The following is a 20,717-nucleotide window of genomic DNA, read 5'->3' as shown; positions in this document are numbered from 1 at the left end:
CAGCAGGACCATGCTCCATGTCACAAAGCTCAGATTATCTCCAACTGTTACGAGTTCACTAGACTCCAACAGCATCCACAGTCCAGAACCTTTGTAATGGGGTGGAACCGGAGGTTCTCATCAGAGATGGAGCTGATGTCGTCATGTCACGATGGACCAGAACCTCTCAGGGATGTTCTGAAGGCAAGAGGGTTCAACCTGGCACTGGTAAGGCGTACCTAATAAACTGGCCAGTGAGTGGGTTAGTTTTGGTTGTGGTTCTCAAATGTTTGATTTGTTGGAATGAATCCAGCCTCAGATTAATAAAGCATCACGATATTCTCACACAGATTTTGGAAGCAGAAAAACTCCAAGCTGGTCACCGCAAACTCTGATCAGTTCAGACACGCAAAACGTCACTGGAACTTTTTCTTTTATAAATAACAAGGCTTATTTTTGCCTTGTTTGAGTGTTCTTCGTCTACTTTTAGACTTCGAACGTGTAATCTGATGAAGATTTAGGACACCAGGCAGAAATCCTAAACATATTTTGCTCCACCACACGAACACTCACACAACGCACCAAAGTGTCCTTTTTACGAGAACTGGACCGATCCTTGATGGACCCGACGTCCCGTACGGCTGATGATGTTGACTTCAGGCAGAAGAAAATAATAATTAAGATGGCACAACAAGGTTTAACTATTAATTTCATGAGTGCTCTTCTAAAAACAACTTTCACACTTGAGAGCGTCCCTTCGTACACACCCTGTAGCTGCGGACTGACATGACATCATCATCCAGCCCCTGTTTATGTGAAAAGAAAAAGTCAGAGCAGAACACAAAGACAAATGTGGCTGATGAGATATAAGTGAAAAGAAAGAGGAAGGAAGAGGAAAAAAATGAAGACAAAGAGGAAACGTGTGAGAGAGATACAGACCCGGTGACGACGGCTGCTGGATCTACTACTACTAGAGGCTCTGGCTTTTTCCGTTTCGGCCTGGAATCAGGAAAGAAAGCCAGAAAGGATGGTAAAACACAAAAGTGAAGCCCCTTGGATTTGACAAACGCAGTCTTCATGCTTATTTTTCACCCAACAGATGTTAGAAATTAGGAAAAGTCAAGTTTGCGGAGCACAGAGGAACGATTAATGGCCTGTAGTAACAACAAAAGAACATTTTAGCATCACCCATAAATCTTTTCTTCATGGATCAACACACTAAAAAACACACAGATTAATTCAAAGCAGGAAAAAGTTTGACTACAGTTATAAGTTCAAACCAGCTACTAGCTTGCAGACTGAACCGCGCTGTAGAAAAGCCAAAGGCCAAAACCAACTCTCCAAATACACACGCTCACAAGTCACGGTGTCTCCAAAGCAAATATACCACTGAGGCATATTTTCACCATGATGTACAAACTAGCCAGTGAGCAGCTAAATGGTCAGGCTGACAGGCTCAGCGCCACACCACTGTGTTAGTGGAAAAGAAAGCAACAGAACTCCTTTGCTTGCCTACCATCCACTGGTGGATCTGACCCCATTTTCTGTTGCTACTGCTGGATGAGTGGTAAGAAAGCTGAACGGGGAGGAGAAACGCCAGGAAAAACATACAATCATGCTTCTGTCAAAACTGCCGAAAGACACTCTGGTCAGGAATAGAACTTCTGGTTTTATCTGTGGACGTGCAGCACTTTCATTTTTAGACACATCGATGCGAGAACCAAAAAGGCAAAAAGCACTTTAGGGACGCTGGTGGGGGACCGAGGAACAGAATTGTTTACTGAGATGGATCAGTCCCCAAGCGCATCTCTGCACATCGATTTGCATGAAATACCTCTTTCTGTTGTCGTTCTAGTTCCCTCATCCGAATATCTCTGGCCTCCGCCCGAGCAGCTCGTTTTGCCGCCAGCCTCGCCTCCGCCTGTAAGAGAAGCAGCATAAACACACTCGTCGGGCGTGACGGGAATTTGGATGTCACAGCCAGTGGGTGCAAACAGTAAATAAGCAAAAGAAGGGTGGTCACTCAAGCAAATAACTGAACAGCAGATTTATAGCTGATTATGTTTGGGTACTCAAAACGTCATCTCTTTTGTCAATTTTATTTAATGGATTATTATTTAATGGAGTTCCACAGGGTTAGGTACTTGGAACACATTTTCTTTTATTTATTCTTACATGGTGTTGGTCTATGGTTATGCAGATGATACTCAGATTTATCTATGAAGCCGGATTAGTCCAATCAGGCAATCAGATCAGTATGTCTTAAAGATATAAAAACTTGAGAGACTTTTAATTTTCTGCGATTAAAATCAGAAAAGGCAGGTTGCTATTTCTTTACTCGAGCACTTTATAGGAAAAACCTATTGATGGTGTTATCTTAGCTTCCAATTTTGATGTTAGGAAGGTTACTTTTGACCTGTTGCTCAGATTGCCTTCTTCCAACAGCAAAGTATTGCCCATCCTGAGCCCAGTGGTAGGTGCATAACAGACAAATACATAGAATATTCAACATCTTTAATTTAAAAAACAACAATTTCCTCTGACAATTTTCAATACGTATGAAATATCCTTAAAATTAGAAAAAGAGTCACGGACGGTGTCTGAAAGGCACTGTCTATTCTGTTATTGGTACAAAGACCTCAATAGGATCTCCCACGACTGGTTTTATCTCCAAGCGCTACCTCTGTCCAAACATGTGTGAACTATCAACTTCAGGAGGGGTAATTCAAAACCCTCATGGGGAAGAATCAAACTGCATACAAAGGAATAGTGCTTCTAGTCAGACTGTAAACACAGAAAACTCCACGAAATCTCAAGAGCTGAACTTTAATCATAAACACGAATGCAAAAGCCAAGCTAAATCCAATAAAAACTCCTTTAGGGATATGTGGAAATAGTTTTAAATGCTCCCCAACTGAGTTAGAATCTAAGCAGGAGCTAATTTTACAAAGTTCCTCGGCAGAAGGCAATAATTAAAGCATCCCCCGGACAGCCTGGAGGTGGGGGGTGATGGCCACGCAGATCACCCTGCGCTCCGTTCTTCTATCACGGCTTCATTAGTCACTATGTGCTGCACATAATCAAAGACTAAACATTACATCTACAAAGAATGGCACTCAAGTTCACAGAGTCCAGCCTTTTATCAGAAACTAAGACCATAAATACCAGTGCTAGTCTGTACAGTATCCCACTATCAGCATTCCAGCAGTTTCTTATCTGCAATGCCAAAACAAAAGACCTCCGAGTTTAGGTGTTCCTGTTTCAATACCAACCTGGACTCAACAAAACACAACACCTCTTGTTTTGCAGTGATAATATTACAGAAAGCGGGTGATGATTGTAGTTAAATGTAAAGGTATTAATGACCCAACAAACTTATTTTAATTAATTAAATTGAGCACATCACACTACGCTGAGCTTTCTGACAAAGAAAACCTACCAGAGATGACGTCTTGGTCTCTTGCACCGCGAGCATATCACCAAGCATGGCAGCTACGTCTACACTTACAGCCATTGAGGTGTTTGGTAAGCGGGTCGGCATGCGCGCCACCTGTGCTACAGCTGTTTTGATTGTTGACATGACGATAACAATAAGACCGATTCCATCCAGGTAACTTGATTACCAGGAAGTATCGTGAAAATCCAATGTTCACAAGTTCCAAAGTTCCAAACATGAATGCATGGCAACACAAAACAGACTACACCTGTCACCTTAAAGAGCAAGTCACCCCCTACAAGAAGCGTACTTCACTCCCACTTCATGTTTGATAAATGCAACACATGCTGTTGCCTAGCAGACCGAGGGGGCGGAGCCGCTAACAAATACACACACACTCAGGCTCACGACAGCATTGTGACATCATAATGTACCAGTTTACATCATAGCATACTTCTTAGCCAATAGCGATGGCAGATTTAAATTAAAATACAGTGCAGAGTTTTTACCTGACAACGGCACAACACTGCCTGTTTTAGGCAGAATATTTAAATTTTTACTAAGATGCACTGAAGTGCCAAATTATTGACTACAAGTGTCTGCAGCACGATTAGACACTCGTTTATTTAGTTTATCAGCAAAAAAAAGTTTATTTGGGGGTGACTTGCTCTTTAAAGAGCAAGTCACCCCCTACAAGAAGCGTACTTCACTCCCACTTCATGTTTGAAAAATGCAACAAATGATGTTGCCTAGCAGACCGAGAGGGTGGAGCCACTAACAAATACACACACTCACGACATTGTGACATCATAATGTACCAGTTTACATCATAGGGTACCTCTTAGCCAATAGCGATGGCAGATTTAAATTAAAATACAGTGAAGAGTTTTTACCTGACAACGGCACAACACTGACAGTTTCAGACAGAAAATTTAAATTTGAACTAAAATGTACTAAAGTGCAAAACTATTGACTACATGTGTCTGCAGCACGATTAGACACTCATTTATATAGTTTATCAGAAAAAAATAGTTGATTTGGGGGTGACTTGCTCTTTAATGAAAGGTCTCCCTTTCATAGTTTCCAAAGTGACACCTATAGGCCAAAAGGGGGCATTGCACATTGAACACAAACTGGTTCCTACATGGAGATATGTAAACACCGATTTGCTCACAGTTGGTTGTTTTTTACTCCACACGCATGGGTTAGCAAAACCAGCTGAGCTCAGACACTAATAGATCAGCCATTTTTCAACCTACTTAGTACTTACTTACTCTCCCAAGTTACTTCAAAGCCAATATCTATTAGTATTTTTGTATTTTTGGGGTCTGTTTGATACCTGTTAGACAATCACAACAAATCTTTGTTTGGGGTACTGTGAAGCCGGGGTTAATGCTTCATAAGAGTGCAAATGAGCAAGCAGGCAGGACTGCTGGCTGTGTGCTCTGCACCTGTTGAGTCGTCTGACAGTATGACCTGCTCTACACAGCAGCACAGCTGAACCCGACGTCTCTGACCTATCTATAGACAAGCCCATCCACGCCTGACTTTGAGCTGCATCACGGGCCTGGGAGGGTAACCTGAGCAGCACAACGTCACCACTACAACACACCTCCAACCCCGTGTAATAACTGCTCAGTGACCCATCAAAAGCATGCAAATACCAACTCTTTATTCAAAGTGGCTCCAGAGAAAATAATTGGGGCATTTGGAGCATTTGGAGCTCAGAATCAGGTGAGAAAAGATACAACTTTAAGACATTCGAGCTCCAGAAAAACAAAAAAATGTATGAATTAATAATGTAAAGATTTCACAACCTTCATAAACCTAAATGCAACATTAGAAAAAACACTGGATAAAATCTGTAATAAATACACTGATCAGGGTATCTGCAGGTTTAAAGGAGCCAAATTTAAGACTTTTTAAGACCATTTTAAGGCCACTTTGACCAAATTTAAGCTATTTTTAACTATTTTTAAAATTAAATTTAAGCCATAAATTTCCAGCTATTGCCTGGAAACAGCGCTAACCACGTCGCAAACTTGGGATTAGCCATCCAGTTACCATTAAACTTTCACTTCCCCATGGTGCAAGCTCCCACTAGCTTAACCAGCTAATGTGTTCATCTAAAAATAGCCCCCTTTCACAACCAACTGAACGTGTACGGTTCCGCTTACGCCAACATCGTACACAAAAAATGCAGAACAGTGGAAACTCACGAAAATTTTATAGAAATAAAATAATCTTGTTTATTTGGTCTTTGGTCATTTAAGACCTTTGGAAACTGGATTTAAGGATTATTTGTCACTTTTAAGGATTTTCAAGGCCTTAAATTTGGAAAAGCAAATTTAAGACTTTTTAAGACTTTTTAAGGACCCGCGGATACCCTGACTGATGTACGACTAATAAATCTGTAGTGCTACACAATCTTTTCACCACTATACTTGATACAATGATCCCATCCATGTAATCAGTTGGTATCGGTTATTCACCGAGCATGCCAGGCACAGACAGGCTGGCTTTAACTTCTCTTAGCCATGAAGCAGAAGCTGCATTATGAGGATTGGTTTGGGAAGGAAGTGATGCACAAGTTACACTGACCCACTGAACCCATCGCACACGGGATCTAATCTTTCATTTGCTCCACAAAGAGATTCAGATTTAGGACCCGACAGGGAGGGTCAGATGACTCATGTTACTATGATCGGCCAGCACGACTGTTAAGAGAGCTAAGGGGGCCTTGCATTTGCTGTCGAGCAGCTTTACAAAAGGACCATAAATCTATTCACTAACTGATTTAACCAACATTTAGCTGCAATGATCTCAACTGATTTGATGAGACGTGCACGGTTCGTACCAGATTTCTAAATACCTGCCAGTCATGGAAAACCTCAGAAATTTGAATTTTATGTTTAATGGCTACAACAAAAAAAGCTAAGGAACGGATGGCTTGCTGTGGAAGAAAAATGGAATAATCCCAGGGCATGTTGTTACAGGTTTGGTTGCATCTCTCTTCTACCTGGATTTTCTCTCTCAAACAAAAACACTTTCAAACGCTCTGAAGCCTCAGACGGACTTCTTCGACTCATTTGCCCCAAAACAAACATCAAACAGCAAAAACCTGAATATCCACATGAAGATATATTTTGCTGCTCCAGCTTTGACAAAAACAAATGAAATGATTATTTACCCTGAAGCTCTTGTTTTCCATCAAGCCTGTAGACAACCCTCAGAAACAGTCTGATGGGAATTTTGTAGACAAGCCTCAAATCCGACTCATCGAGATAAAATAAGGGTTACAAACTCAGCCGCTTATGTGATATTTATCATCCAAACGTAGTCATTTGTTTGTTTTAGAATTAGGTCACTGTTTGAAGAACACTGGTGTCAAAGTTTTCTTTATATTTATGCATTCTATATTCAATAAATGAGCCCTAATGCATTATAAGGGAATTTGCTTTTTTCCAATACAAGCAATGGAACTCATACAATAAATATTCAAAGATCTGATTATCTTGCATAAAGGCTTTCAAACTGTTAGCATCAGATCAGCCTGCTCGTGTTTCCTTTACTTAAAACGGCGATGGTCCTGCTGCTCACGTTATCAACACACAGAAATGACAAATCAATGTTCAACCTATACCCGAGGTAAAACAAGAACATCAGAGCGGCGTAAAACATTATTTGCTTCAACTCAGGAGCAGAGAGGCTCTTAGAGAACAAGATGCAGATTGATCGGTGTTCTGCATCAAAATGGACTTGTGTGACGAAACATGAACTTACCTCCCGAGCGATACTACTCAAAGCCTCATCTTCTGCTGAGAAGCGATCTTTTAAAGGAGCACGCTTCCTGCCAGTGCCTTGTGTCCCCATGTCAGTGCCGCCACTGGAATGTCACCAATTTAGTGTGAACCTGGAACATCGACAGTTGTGTTTGTAAAAAACGGTGAAGAGCAGATGCTAAAGAAAACAGTTTAAACAGGTCTGGAAACAAACCCAAACACTACAGTAACACTGAGTAAACTGTGTACAGAAGATGGTCGTTCACGAGTGACTATATTGATATGGTTGTGTTTACTTTCTCCCGCTTTTAACTGTGCATGCAACAGCCCACACATTCCCCTGGGCCTCCCATCCATTCCTGCAAAAACAGACAGTCCATCATGTATGAACCCCATTTGGACTCCTGATAAAACAGTTGTGGCTGACAAGAACCAGCTTTAATGTGACATTTAGGATCTGTGCAGCCTCATAAATCAGCCTGTAAACACATTAGGAAAACATAAGTTAATTTAAAACAAACCTATCCACGATTATTATGTGATTAGACTCACTTACATTAAAATATAAATGTGTGAGATTAATATTGTGACTGCAGCTAGTTAGTGCCTTCAAGGCAGACTGTATTTAATAGTCAAATAATCAAGGAGTCCAGATCATTCAAATTGAATATTTAAATTCACAGGTACAAAACTACTAATGTTAATGACAGTTATCTGATCAGGAAATGAAGAAATTAGATCAAGTTTGAAGATGACAAAGATAACACACCTTAAGTCACAACAGTCAGCTGAAACGTTAGCACACACATACACTCAAGCCTAATCAAATGTACCCACCAGCTAATAATGCACAGAAAATAAATTTGATATTGACGACCAATATAAACCACCGTAAGTTACCACAGTAAACGCCATTTGTTGTTACTGGCCAGTTCACTTGCGTTAATGTGAGTAGCCACCTCTTCAGTAAGCTAACTTTGGGAATGCTAACTAGCATTACTTGCTCTCAGAAATGTCATTAAAAGTTTAAACCAATAAACTCATAGCGAGCCATTAATAATTCAAACGCTTAACAAGCCGAGAACTGTCCGTCCTCTTGATGGCAGCTCCGAAAACAACCTTAAGAAGCTTCATGAATCCTAGCTAGATAGTTAGCTAAGTTAGCTAGCGGGGCTAACCTAGACGCTCCTGAGAGACAGCCAGGACAAACTGACTGACTCTCCCGTCATATTTCCAAGACCAAAATGAGCACGTTACCTTTACGACAGTTTTAAAATAATAACACAATCGCGATCCTGTCAAGGTGTTGTCCCTTCAAGAGCAAGTCATTCGATTTCACCCCACAGATTAGTAGTTTTTGTCCACACTGACAGCTGTCATCAGTCCGCCTTTCTTTCCACGGATCTCCACCGTTCTCCACTGTCCACACACTGCTGGGCTGAAAATGCCCCGGATGTTTGGAAAAATTAGGGTGTGATGGTGCCTTCAGGTGCGGTCGGGAAATGTTAACATTATATCCATTTAGGGAAGGATTGTTTTCTACTTAAAAAAACGTATTCAGAAACGTCATGCCTTAGGACATAGAAGCGTTCTCTTGTCACTCTGGCAAAAACAAAGCAGAAACGTGTGATGTAATATTTTAATAACCAGAAAAGTTTCTCTGTCATTCCTTTTCACGATATACCAAATAACTTGTACGGTTAACGCATGAATTGCGCTCATTGTTTTCTTATATACTCATTCATATCTGAAATATGAAAACATTTTGAAATAACAGGAAAAATACAGTGTAAAGTTTTAACTTTTAACATCTATCCATCCACGGATGGAGTTTTTTTGAGGGGGACAGGACGGGAGGACCCCCCCCCCCCCCCCCCCACACACACACACACACACACACACACTTTTTGTCCCCTGCACATTTTACTGTCCAAAAACAATATGCTGCCATATTAAATCAACACTGGTTGAGCTATTGGACCAAGAAGAAAACAACCACTTTCCCATTAGAACCGTCCATAAGCTCACCTATTGGCTCTGCCGATAATTGCTAACGTGTGATTGGCCATTCCTGCCAACTGTGTACTTGTCAGAGCCTCTAGTCTGTAGTTTCACACATACTTACAGTAAAGACCCCACCCCCACCCAGTCTTCATGCCAGTTGTGTCCCCTCCCCCACTTGCAAAGTCAGAACAACGTCCATGCATCTATCTATTTTCTTCCGCTTATCCGGCCGGGTCGTGGGGGCAGCAGCCTAAGTCGAGAGGCCCACACATCCGTCTTCCCAGCCACTTGGGCCAACTCTTCTGAGGGAATCCCAAGGTGTTACCTGGCCAGGGAAGACATAGTCCCTCCAGCGTGTCCTGGGTCTACCTTTAGGTCTCCTCCTGGTTGGACCTCACCAGGGAGGTGTCAAGAAGGCATCCTAATCAGATGCCTGAGCCACTTCAACTGGCTCCTCTTGATGTGGAGGAGCAGTGGATTTACTCCCACCTCCTCCCGGATGATCTATCTTCTCACCTTATCTCTAAGGGAGAGCCCAGCCACCACGCGGAGAAAACTAATTTCGGCCGCTTGTATCTGTGATCTTGTTCTTTCAGTCACTACCCAAAGCTCGTGAGCGTGGGGGTATGAACGTAGATTGACTGGTAAATCCAGATTTTCCTTCTGGATCACTCTCTCTTCACCATGACAGATCGGTACTACACTTGCATCACTGCAGACGCATCAATCCGCCTGTCGATCTCGTCCTCCATCTTTCCCTCACTCATGAACAAGACCCCGAGATACTTAAACTCCTCCACTTGGGGCAGAACCTCATCTCTGACCTGGTGAAGGCATTCTGCCTGTGGCAAGGTGGAGTAACGAGGGCCCGGGCGGGATTCGATCCCCAGACTCACGGGTGAGAGTAACGCGTGCTTACCAGTCAGCCAAAGGGACATCCCCTTGGCCAAGTAGCCAGGGCGCATGATCAATCGGGACACTGTGACAGGATGCCTACACTATCACATGCCAATTCAAGACCACGGGCTCAGATTTAGGAGCTGACTGTCTTCTCAGCTGATTCATACTCGGCTGCGAAACGCTCCAGTGAAAGCTGGAGATCGTGTTCTGGTGAAGCCAACAGCGCCACATCATCTGCAAAAAGCAGACCTGATCCCCAGGCCACCAAAATGGATCCCCTCAACACCTTGGCTGCACCTAGAAATCCTGTCCATAAATGTTATGAAGGAAGTTTGAATATATGAAGTTTAATTCTAACTATGAACAAGAAACTTTTACATCAAAGTTTGATGTTGTTTGATTTTAATTGCAGATTTTGAAACAGACAAGTGACAAAAATACAGATTATTTTTTATTCTTTAATCAACATGTGCATTATTTTTATTATTACTATAATTATTATTATTATTATTATTATTATTATTTATTTTGATATTACTATTATTTTTATTAGTAATAGTAGTAGTAGCAGTAGTAGTAGTGTCTTGGTCTGCGTCTGCCCCTTCCTTCATGTGCCTCCTGGTGTTTCTCCATCCTCTCTAGGTGCTCCTTTTGTGTCTTCTAGCGCCCTCATGTGTCATGTCTGCATCTTCCCCATGTGTCTCCTGGTGTTCCCCATTTGCCCTCTAGGTTTCCCCCCTCAGACATCCCTCTCCCAGGTCCTGTGCTCTCTTGGCCCCCTCTTAGCTACGCCCCTGCTGTTTCTTTCTATGGTGTTTTCCTTTAGTGTCAGCTTCCCCCTAGTATATTAGTCATGGTTCATGCTTTCTGGTCTTTTGTTTTTCTCTTAGGTCATTTTCCTTTGTTACAGCCTTTCAGTATTTAGTGTGTTTTTCCCACCAGTGTTTTCTTCCTCCTCCCTGATTTAGTCATTGCCTTCACCTGGTCTTCCTCCCACACCCCACACACCTGCAGCTCATCTCCCTCTCATCCTCCCTGTGTATTTAAGCCCTGTCCTGTCTCAGTGTCATGTCGGTCCATTGTGTTTGTATGTTTGTCAGCGTTGTTTCGTGCTCTTGGTGAGCTTATGGCTCCAGGTTTTGGTGCTCTTAGTGAGCTTTTGGTTTTGTTACCAGGGTTTTTGGATTTTTGGACTTTTGGCTCGCTGCCTTTGGATTTATTTTTGTTCGTCCTGCAAAATAAAGCATATTTACTTTACATCATCTCCAGCCTCGTGTCATCCTGGGTTTCTGCATATTTGGGTCCTAAACATCCCCAAAACTGACAAGTAGTAGTAGTAGTAGTATTATATCTAAGTTAAAGTTTCTGGCTGCAGAAGCCAAACAAACTTCCCATGCTCAGAATATTTTTCAATGCATTATCTTGAAGTAACAACTCTATGATTATAGTTCATGAATAAATTAATATATTTAGTAATTACAACTTAGATAAGCAATTTTCTTGCAAGAACCACAAATAATTGTGATGTCACAATTATGCAAAGAGGAACACCTCTTCGGAAATCAGAACATTTCTTTAGGAGAAGATGATCAAGGAACATTTGTGGTTATTACATTGCAAACGACAATAGATTGACTAAACTGTGTTACCATACCATACCAGTTTATTTACACAGCACATTTAAAAACAGCATGGGAGCTGACCAAAGCACCTCCCAACATAAGACGGAGAATAAAGAATACAAAATAAAACAGTTAGTAAAAGCAGGTAAAAACAGATATCAAAACACACAATTAAATGTAAAAAGAGCCTTTAGAAATTGTCATATTAAGTTATTACATGTATTTTATGTTTCAGAGGCTTTTAGTGTCAGTTTACCCTGGCACGCATCAATCACGTCTGATCCACATCCTGATTGTGGCAGAACCATTTTTGCGTATCAAATATTTGGAGTTTGATTGAATTTATTGTAAATGTTTCAAGTACTTTGTAGAATTTAGAGAGACGATAGCGGCTTTCGTTACAGCTGAAATCATTCTGTCCACAGGAGGGCAGTGGTGTATGTCGTTTAGGATCCACGCTCTTCTTGTGCCTGATCCACCCTGCAAAGAAGTTTGTGTTTATTTATCCAGCAGACGCTTATTCCAAAGGTTATAGCACGCATACATGTGTGTTTATTCTTTTATTCATAGGAGGAATAAATCAGTGTGTTGCAAAATGGCTAAACTGCATTCTGAAATGTCTGTTTTCAATCATATGAATCCCATCTTATGTTTATTACACTTTGCTTTCAACATAAACTCAAGACCAATGAAATCAGTTCTTTATTTTGAGACCTTCAGAATGGAAATTTCCTAATTAACCTCATAACACAGGACACACACGCACGCATTAGTCGTTGTTTTCTTACTTTTCCTCAGTAAAAGCAGCTTATGCTAATGACTGTTTTGTCTCTGATCACCTCTCTCTGGCTCTTTGTAACGTGCAGACAGGATTTGGCAGTCTTTACCTAAAAGACGTCTTCAGCCCCGCTGTCTCCACCGTCATCACTTTAAATGCTAACCAACAGCATTTTACAGCTAAAATGATGAGGCATCATCTATCATCTATAAATTTCACTTATTTTTTGTTTTGACTTGTTTAGGTGGGGTACAGCTAGTGTTAAAACTGAGTAAGCGTGTGTATCCATCCATCCTTTTGTGTGTGTGTGTGTGTGTGTGTGTGTGTGTGTGTGTGTGTGTGTGTGTGTGTGTGCCCGTAGCTGGACAGGCTGTGGGTGGAAACGGGGATGAAAACAAAGGACCTTAAATGTTACCAGACAATTATGGAGTGTGTGTTTAGTTTCAAGGTCCTCTTAACCCTCAAACACCCAGATTGTTTTTCAGAGACACTTGTGTACTCAGCTGCACCAAATCTGAATCTGCATGCTTTTCCTTTGTTTCTGGTCCAGTATTCTTCAGTGGCGTCATCGGTCACTCTCACCTAGCCCGCTCCTGCAGGTTTCTGGTGTAGGCTTGAGGAGGGATTTGTTTAATTTCAGGTGGCAGGCTCTAGCAGTCGTTGATCAGTGCTTGGAGGAGCATCCCGCTGCGCTAACAAGACTGGATGAATTGTTAACTGGTCTGTCTTTAAGCTTGGCTGTCCACTGAAAGGAGGTAGAGCCTCAACCTGTAATTACCCCATGGAGGGCAATGCCTCTCCCTCTCTCCGTGTCCTCTGGAGCCCTTTGAAGATGCTCCGTAGGGAGTTGGTTGTAATCAGGACACATGACTCATTGATTACCTCTGTGCCCGTCTTCCAGGAGGGGGATGGTAGCGTCCCCTCATAGATTGGCGTTACAGTACAACCTGAGCCTTAGACACAAATTAGTTCCCTGATGTGTGTTGAATTCACTCTGTCTGGAATTCTTGATCGTTTTATTAATCACATTACCTATCACATTAAACAGTACTATTAAAGGCGTATTTCGGACATTTTCAAATGTGTTTCTATATTAACATTTTTAATCATTTCTGTAGGCTGCTTCCGGAACAGCCTCAGTTCAGAGACAGAGTTCATAATTAGCAGATGTTATCAAGGCAGCTTTATATTTATAGCACATTTCATACACAGAGGCAATTCAATGTGCATTCCATTGGCAAGAATAGCAAGAACATTAAAATCAACATGACAGAAAATACAATTTAATAATTAAAAGGTGAGCAACTACAGTGCAGAAAGTGTAAGAACATTTATTCAAAGGCTGATGAAAGCATGAGGGTTTTCAACTTTGATTTAAAAGTTTCTAGAGTTGGGGCACATTTGAGGTCATGAGGAAGCTGAATCCATCTGTCTGCAGCATAGGAGCTAAAAGCAGCTTCACCCTGTTTGGTTCTGACCCGAGGTTCTACCAGCTGACTGGTTCCTAAGGACCTCAGAGCCCTGCTGGGCGTAGATACAGGAAGGAGATCCTACATGTATTCTGGCCCCATGCCCATCCATCTATCCATCTGCTTATCCGGAGTCGGGCCGCGGGGGCAGTAGCCTAAAGCCGGGCGTACACTGTGCGACTTTTTCACTTTTTTGAGCCGATTTTCCACTCGTGCGAGACTCCACAAGATCGGGGCGAGTTTTGCGCCGAGCGGTCGTGTAGTGTGCAGGGGGTTACGAGAGGTGATTAACACCACGTGACCAGCTGCCGATCAGCAATCGTGAGCTCGCACAAACTTCTGGCGTGTTTAATATTTTGCTCATCCCTCGTGAGGGTATTGCGCTGTTGAAGCGGCGCTGCGAGCAGCTGCGACCCAAAAAGTACCAGAACCGCTCACGGCGCATGCGCAATCCTGCATCAACAGCGCTCGCCCGCTATTTCCCTAATAACACACGCTGTTCGTTTTTATTTCTACACGTTTTTTTACTCGCAAAGATTGTCAAGAAAGCGTGCTTGTCGTGTTCATGTCAAATTAAACTGATCACAAAACACAGATTTACTTTCTTTATTTCGTTTTCCTCATCCAACCCCCATAAATCCCTGTGTGTCCTCCTGCAGCACTCCCGAAGGACAACAGGCAAAACAAGACAAAAAAGTCTGACGTGTTGAGTAAAAACTGCTATTTTTAGCATATTTTTAGGGCCGACGTGTTGCTACCAGACGTACAGTGTGAGCAGTCAGGTCGCATCCGAGAACCGGGTTGTACAGTGTGAGCACATGACTCGTGAGATCTGCCCTGCGAGGAAGTTGTACAGTTTGAGCTGAAGCTGAGTGCTACGAGTGAAAAAGTCGCACAGTGTACGCCCGGCTTAAGGCGAGAGGCCCAGACTTCCCTCTCCCCAGCCACTTGGGCCAGCTCCTCTGGGGGAACCCCAAGGCATTCCCTGGCCAGGTGAGAGGCATAGTCCCTCCACCGTGTCCTGGGTCTACCTTTAGGTCTCCTCCCCGTTGGACGTGCCCAGAAAACCTCACCAGAGAGGCGTCCGGGAGGCATCCTGACCAGACGCCCGAGCCACCTCAACTGGCTCCTCTCAATGTGGAGGAGCAGCGGGTCTACTCCGAGCCCCTCCTGGATGACCGAGCTTCTCACCCTATCTCTAAGGGAGATCCCAGCCACTCTGCGGACATAACTTATTTCGGCCACTTGTATCCGTGATCTCGTTCTTTCGGCCACTACCCAAAGCTCATGACCATAGGTGAGGGTAGGAACGTAGATCGACCGGTAAATCGAGAGCTTCGCCTTCTGACTCAGCTCTCTCTTCACCACCACAGACCGGTACAACGCCCGCGTCACTGCAGATGCAGCACCAATCCGCCTATCGATCTCACGCTCCAGTTTTCCCTCACTTGTGAACAAGACCCCGAGATACTTAAACTCCCCCACTTGGGGCAGGACCTTATCCCTGACCCGGAGAAGGCATTCTACCCTTTTCCGAATCAAGACCATGGTCTCAGATTTAGAGGAGCTGATTCTCATCCCAGCTGCTACACACTCGGCTGCAAACCGCTCCAGCGAAAGCTGAAGATCACGTTCTGATGAAGCCAACAGGACCACATCATCTGCAAAAAGCAGAGACCTGATCCTCAGGCCACCAAAACGGATGCCATCCACACCTTGGCTGCGCCTAGAAATCCTGTCCATAAAGGTTATGAACAGAATCGTGACAAAGGGCAGCCTTGGCGGAGTCCAACTCTCACAGGCAACGAGCCCGACACTACCGGCAATGTGGACCAAGCTCTGACACCGGTCATACAGGGACCTAACAGCCCATATCAGAGGGCCTGGTACCCCATCCTCCCGGAGTACCCCCCACAGGGCCCCCCGAGGGATGCGGGCAAACGCCTTCTCCAAATCCACAAAACACATGTAGACTGGTTGGGCAAATTCCCACGCACCCTCCAGGATCCTCCTAAGGGTATAGAGCTGGTCCAGTGTTCCACGGCCAGGACCAAAACCACATTGCTCCTCCTGAATCTGAGGTTCAACAATACGATGGACCCTCCTCTCCAGAACCCCTGAATAGACCTTACCAAGAAGTCTCAGGAGTGTGATCCCCCTGTAGTTGGAGCACACCCTGCGGTCCCCCTTTTTAAATAAGGGGATCACCACCCCGGTCTGCCAGTCCAGTGGGACTGCCCCCGATGTCCACGCGATATTGCAGAGCCGCATCAGCTAACACAGCCCCACAACATCCAGAGCCTTAAGGAACTCTGGGCGGATCTCATCCACCCCCAGAGCCTTGCCACAGAGGAGCTTTTTAACCACCTCAGTGATCTCAGCACCAGAGATTTGAGAGGCCAAGTCAAAGTCCCCAGACTCTGCTTCCTCACTGGAAGACGTGTCGGTGGGATTGAGGAGGTGTTCGAAGTATTCTGCGCACCGATCCACAACGTCCTGAGTAGAGGTCAGCAGCACACCGTCCCCACTATAGATAGTGTTGGTAATGCACTGCTTCCCCCCGTGAGGCGCCGGATGGTGGACCAGAATCTCCTCGAAGCTGTACGGACGTCTTGCTCCATGGTCTCACCGAACTCCTCCCATGCCCGGGTTTTTGCCTTGGCGACCACCCGAGTCGTGTTCCGCTTGGACTGTCGGTACCCGTCAGCTGTTTCTGGAGTCCCACAGGCCAAAAAGACCTGATAGGACTCTTTCTTCAGCTTGACAGCATCCCTAACCGCCGGTGTCCACCAGCGGGTTCGGGGGCTGCCACCATGACAGGCACAGACGATCCTGTGACTACAGCTCCGGTCGGCCGCCTCAACAATGGAGGCACGGAACAGGGTCCATTCAGACTCAATGTTCCCCGCCTCCCCCGGAACATTTTGGAAGTTCTGTCGGAGGTGGGAATCGAAGCTCCTTCTGACAGGAGACTCTGCCAGACGTTCCCAGCAGACTCTCACAATACGTTTGGGCCTGCCTGGTCTGACTGGCATCCTCCCCCACCATCTGGATGAAAGATCCGGGGCTTCAGCCCAAGTAGCCGGGCCTAACGCCGCCCCTGAGTGTGACATAGATCTGTCAGGCTTTTCTAATCATAGAGTTTCACAGTTTTTTTTCTATCAGAAGCTAATGCAGGAGATAGGTGGAGACTATTTTCATGTTCAGTCTGCATGAAAAACTCACCGATTATAATCTGAAATAAGATTTATAAAATGGTTTTTCTGTGCTCCTTTGCACTCCCCCGGGCTTTTTTACCCTAATGGGCATCCAACACAAAAATAAAGCTTGCTTGCAAGGATTTAGGTATCTACTGCCCCCTATCGCCAAGAAAAATATACTGTTACTTTAATGTCTGTCGTGTAGTTTATTTTATATATTTACAAGACTTGGATTTTCTCTCCCATGTGTCAAACATGCTGCAAATATCAGTCCAACCAATCTGATTTGGATATTTAGTTTTCCTGCCTTTGACAGGCTAACCCCCAAATTCCACTACCTCCGCTCCGCCCCGGTCCGCCCCCGTCTTCCGCAGCCGCTCGCTTCCGAACTCAGTTTTTACTGGTACCCGCTCTACAACGGCTCCGCTCCGGTGCGGAGACCTGAGGGGGGCAAACAGGCATGCGCGGGATTTTCGAGATCTTGCGATACAGTCCGAGCAATAAACGCGGAAGTTAGATCCAAACACCCGTTGTGTGGGAGAAGCATCGAAACGAACTGTTTAATCTGCCCATCATTTGTGTTGAGATATCAGCAGTGTTTGGATCAACAAAGTCTGACTACTTTGATAGTAGAAACTGTATTTATGGCTTACTTTTGTGCATTTAAACTTCAGCCGCCATTGATAGTTGTTAAAAGTTGTTAAACCTGTGCATATGAAACAAAAAACGCCTTTTGTTTATCGATTTATTGTGAAAAATGGAAATTGTGCTTGCTCCTTTTCCTGTTGGGCCGTTGTGATTTCTGTCCATTTACTGCGGAGGTGCTCCGGCGTCCGGCGAAAATAGGATCGATTCTATTTTTGCCGGACGCCGGAACAGAGGGCGGCACATGGCGCCGCACTGCCGGAGCACGGCCGCAGTAGTGGAATTGCTCCGATTGACTACAACGGGACCGATTTTGCTCCGGCATTCGTGTCGGAGCGGAGCGGAGCGGAGGTAGTGGAATTTGGGGGTTAGGATAAAAATTGACCAAGTACTGCCACTGCCTGGTGCAATCTCTCTTTTGGGATAAATGTGAAAAATTACATTGCCCGATATTGACACATAAACTTAAACAAAACCAAAATGTTTCATTGAGCTTTTTCTCATCTTTTTTACTCTAGTAAATAAAATTCCACCACAGTGTAATCTAAAGGTAGCTGTGGTGTAGAGGGCTGTTGCTATGAAATTAGGTATGTTCAGACTAGCCGTTAGCATGTCAGTTCTGACATAAACCATTTCTCAGAAATGAGGCCATTCAGGAAGTTGTGGTAGTCATACAAATAAAAACACACTTCAAAACGGCTGAAATAACCCTTCAAACACCCGTGAGGTGGTCATCAACAGAGTCTGTTTGGCCCAGGCTGGCTGCACTCCCACAAAGTTCTCAGAACACACTTGACGGGGCATTGAGAGAGACGTCTTTGGTTAATGGACTGGCCAAAGTAAGTAGACCATAAAAACAGCTATAAAAGATGTCTCGTGGTGTTTCTTTGTCTGCTTTCTGGACACCTGTAGGGTTCAACCTAGAGACGACGCCAACATGGAGAGGGGAAGTAATTGGATCATTACATGTCAAGACACCAAATTAAAGCTTTTTAAACAAGTTTTCTTTGTTAAAAGGTTTTTTTTTAAGTCGTATTTTTTCTTAAATCTTTGTTTCATCTTCTGGCTCTTGGAGAGTTCAGACACTTTTTTCTTCCTCGCCTCCCTGTCTTTCCCCAAGGCTCTTTGTCTGTCTCTGGGTGTACGGCGCTTCCAGCCTGGGCGGGACTGCGACCGGTGAAGGCCGTTGAATCGTTTCCAGGAGTCTCTGTGCTCTCTAACCCAATTACCTCCTTCCCCTGTCCAAACGGAGGTGATGAGTCTTGCTTATCGCAGCTGCATGCACTGATGTTAGGAGAGTCCCCAACCCTACCTCCCCATGGAGTGGACACTTATGTTGTGTGATTGTCATGGTTCTGCCTTCTCTCTGCTTCTGCTGCTATTTCCCCTTCATTGTTTGCAGGTGAGTGTGTTGGGGAGCAGCAGCAGCAGCTGCAGCAGCTGCAGCTAATTGCCATCAGCCTGGCCAGAGGATTTAAGGAGCGGTGCTGCCACATCTGAACGCCGGTTGATACTCTACTGTTGGGTACATCTAGCCATGTCCTTATCTGTGCCTTGACTTTAAGACTCGTTTACCTGAACTAACCCAGCTCTGCATTCTTGTCTGTACCAGCCCTGGATTCCCTCCACCTGCCTGAGGTGTGATTTATCACAAGCGTCGTTCAGCTTCCCTGGCCTCCTGCTCTCCACCGCTCACCTGCCTTCCTGGATCCAGCATCACCTCCAGCGACCATCTCCTCCCTGCATCAACCTGACTTGCCTCTCCCTCCTGCCCCTCGTCCTGCTCAACTCAGTAAGCCTGTTCCTCTCATGATTATTCATCTCCTGGTTCTCAGTTTCCAATCACACTCACCGTTCTTCTTAGAGTCGGAGTTGCCTTGTTTCCTGTCCCGTTTGGATCAGCGCCCTCAGTTTTTGCTTTGTTTTCTTTATAAAATAAAGATTTTATTATCATCTCTTACCTTATCCCTGAGTGATACTTCATGTGGGTTAAGAAATTACCACCCATCATGACAGTTATGTCTGACGTCTGTTGCATATCTGTCTGAGGTGTTTTTTTTTTTTTGCATAGCAAAGCTGTCCTCCCTGTAGAGGGTAACTGAAGGGCCATTTTTTTCCTCCACCTGACCCAATCATCATGTAACCCCTCTGAGCTCTATTAAGGTGGCGTGACTCGGGTTGCGAATGACCAAGTCACCAATTCTTGTCATGTGTGTATGCCTATGTATGTCTGATCTCAGAATTGTGTGTACTGAAACTCTAATTTCCTTCTGGGATTAATAAAATATCTTTGAATTTGAATTGAATTTGTTTTCTTTTCAGCAAGACAGGTAAAATGTCAGTTACCTGTCATGAGGGAAGTATGAATGATGATGGCTCATTGTCCTGAATTGTCCTATGGCAGTCAAGCATTAGGGCCACTTTGATTCTCTCAGGCATCTGACTCATCTGCCTCTGTTTTTTATCTCAAAGGGAGCCTTAGTGATGTTGGGTGTGCTGTTCATGCCTGTTCACGTGGTAAGACAAGAAGCAAGGAAGCGTGGAGCTGCAGAAAAGCCTCACACACACACATTGCTGATGACCAAGCCGGAACAACGATAGCATTGCTTCACTGGCGTTTTAACTTTCCACGCTTCGGGCCATTTCTGCTTTTACTTGAGATCTGCGGAGAGGCTCTTTGTGTCCCTATCTTGTCCAGGGTCGTAACCTTTTGTACTGCAGAACATTTGTTAGCATGCTTCCTCTCCTTGCTTGTCTCCCGTCACGCTCTGATCATTAGCTAATGGCATTTCAAGCATTCAGCATTTTAGCATAAAAAGCTTAATCCAAAAACAAATGAAAAAAAAAAAACAAAACCCAACAACACCCAGATCCTTGTGGTTTCCACGTCATTTACTCCTGA

The 20,717-nt window shown here is 44.2% G+C and overlaps 1 protein-coding gene and 1 long non-coding RNA gene across 16 annotated transcripts in view; one reads left to right on the top strand and one right to left on the bottom strand.

Moving 5' to 3' along the window:
- The window catches only part of lrrfip2 (leucine rich repeat (in FLII) interacting protein 2), a 39,599-nt gene extending 30,957 nt beyond the window's left edge, over nt 1-8,642 (bottom strand). For 8 of the 15 annotated variants that reach the window (XM_054749857.2, XM_054749859.2, XM_054749864.2 and 5 more), the window contains exons 1-7: nt 8,455-8,642; nt 7,199-7,328; nt 1,814-1,900; nt 1,496-1,555; nt 919-978; nt 747-785; nt 553-633 (exon numbers count right to left, since the gene is read on the bottom strand). In XM_054749857.2, the coding sequence (XP_054605832.1) occupies nt 553-633; nt 747-785; nt 919-978; nt 1,496-1,555; nt 1,814-1,900; nt 7,199-7,288 (417 nt within the window). In that variant the 5' untranslated portion in view covers nt 7,289-7,328; nt 8,455-8,642. The remainder of the gene's footprint in view (nt 1-552; nt 634-746; nt 786-918; nt 979-1,495; nt 1,556-1,813; nt 1,901-7,198; nt 7,329-8,454) is intronic. The other 7 variants (XM_054749866.2, XM_054749868.2, XM_015943875.3 and 4 more) reach the window with 2 other exon arrangements.
- A 10,602-nt stretch (nt 8,643-19,244) lies between these two features.
- Nucleotides 19,245-20,091, top strand: LOC129166736 (uncharacterized). Its single transcript, XR_008565645.2, has 3 exons — nt 19,245-19,340; nt 19,428-19,607; nt 19,680-20,091. It is a non-coding gene; the product is annotated as an uncharacterized lncRNA (long non-coding RNA).
- Nucleotides 20,092-20,717: the final 626 nt, after the last annotated feature.

Source organism: Nothobranchius furzeri, chromosome 12, assembly GCF_043380555.1.
Source record: "Nothobranchius furzeri strain GRZ-AD chromosome 12, NfurGRZ-RIMD1, whole genome shotgun sequence".
Classification (NCBI taxonomy): domain Eukaryota; kingdom Metazoa; phylum Chordata; class Actinopteri; order Cyprinodontiformes; family Nothobranchiidae; genus Nothobranchius; species Nothobranchius furzeri.
Note: the sequence above shows the minus strand (reverse complement) of the source record. Positions and strands in the feature narration are given on the sequence as shown.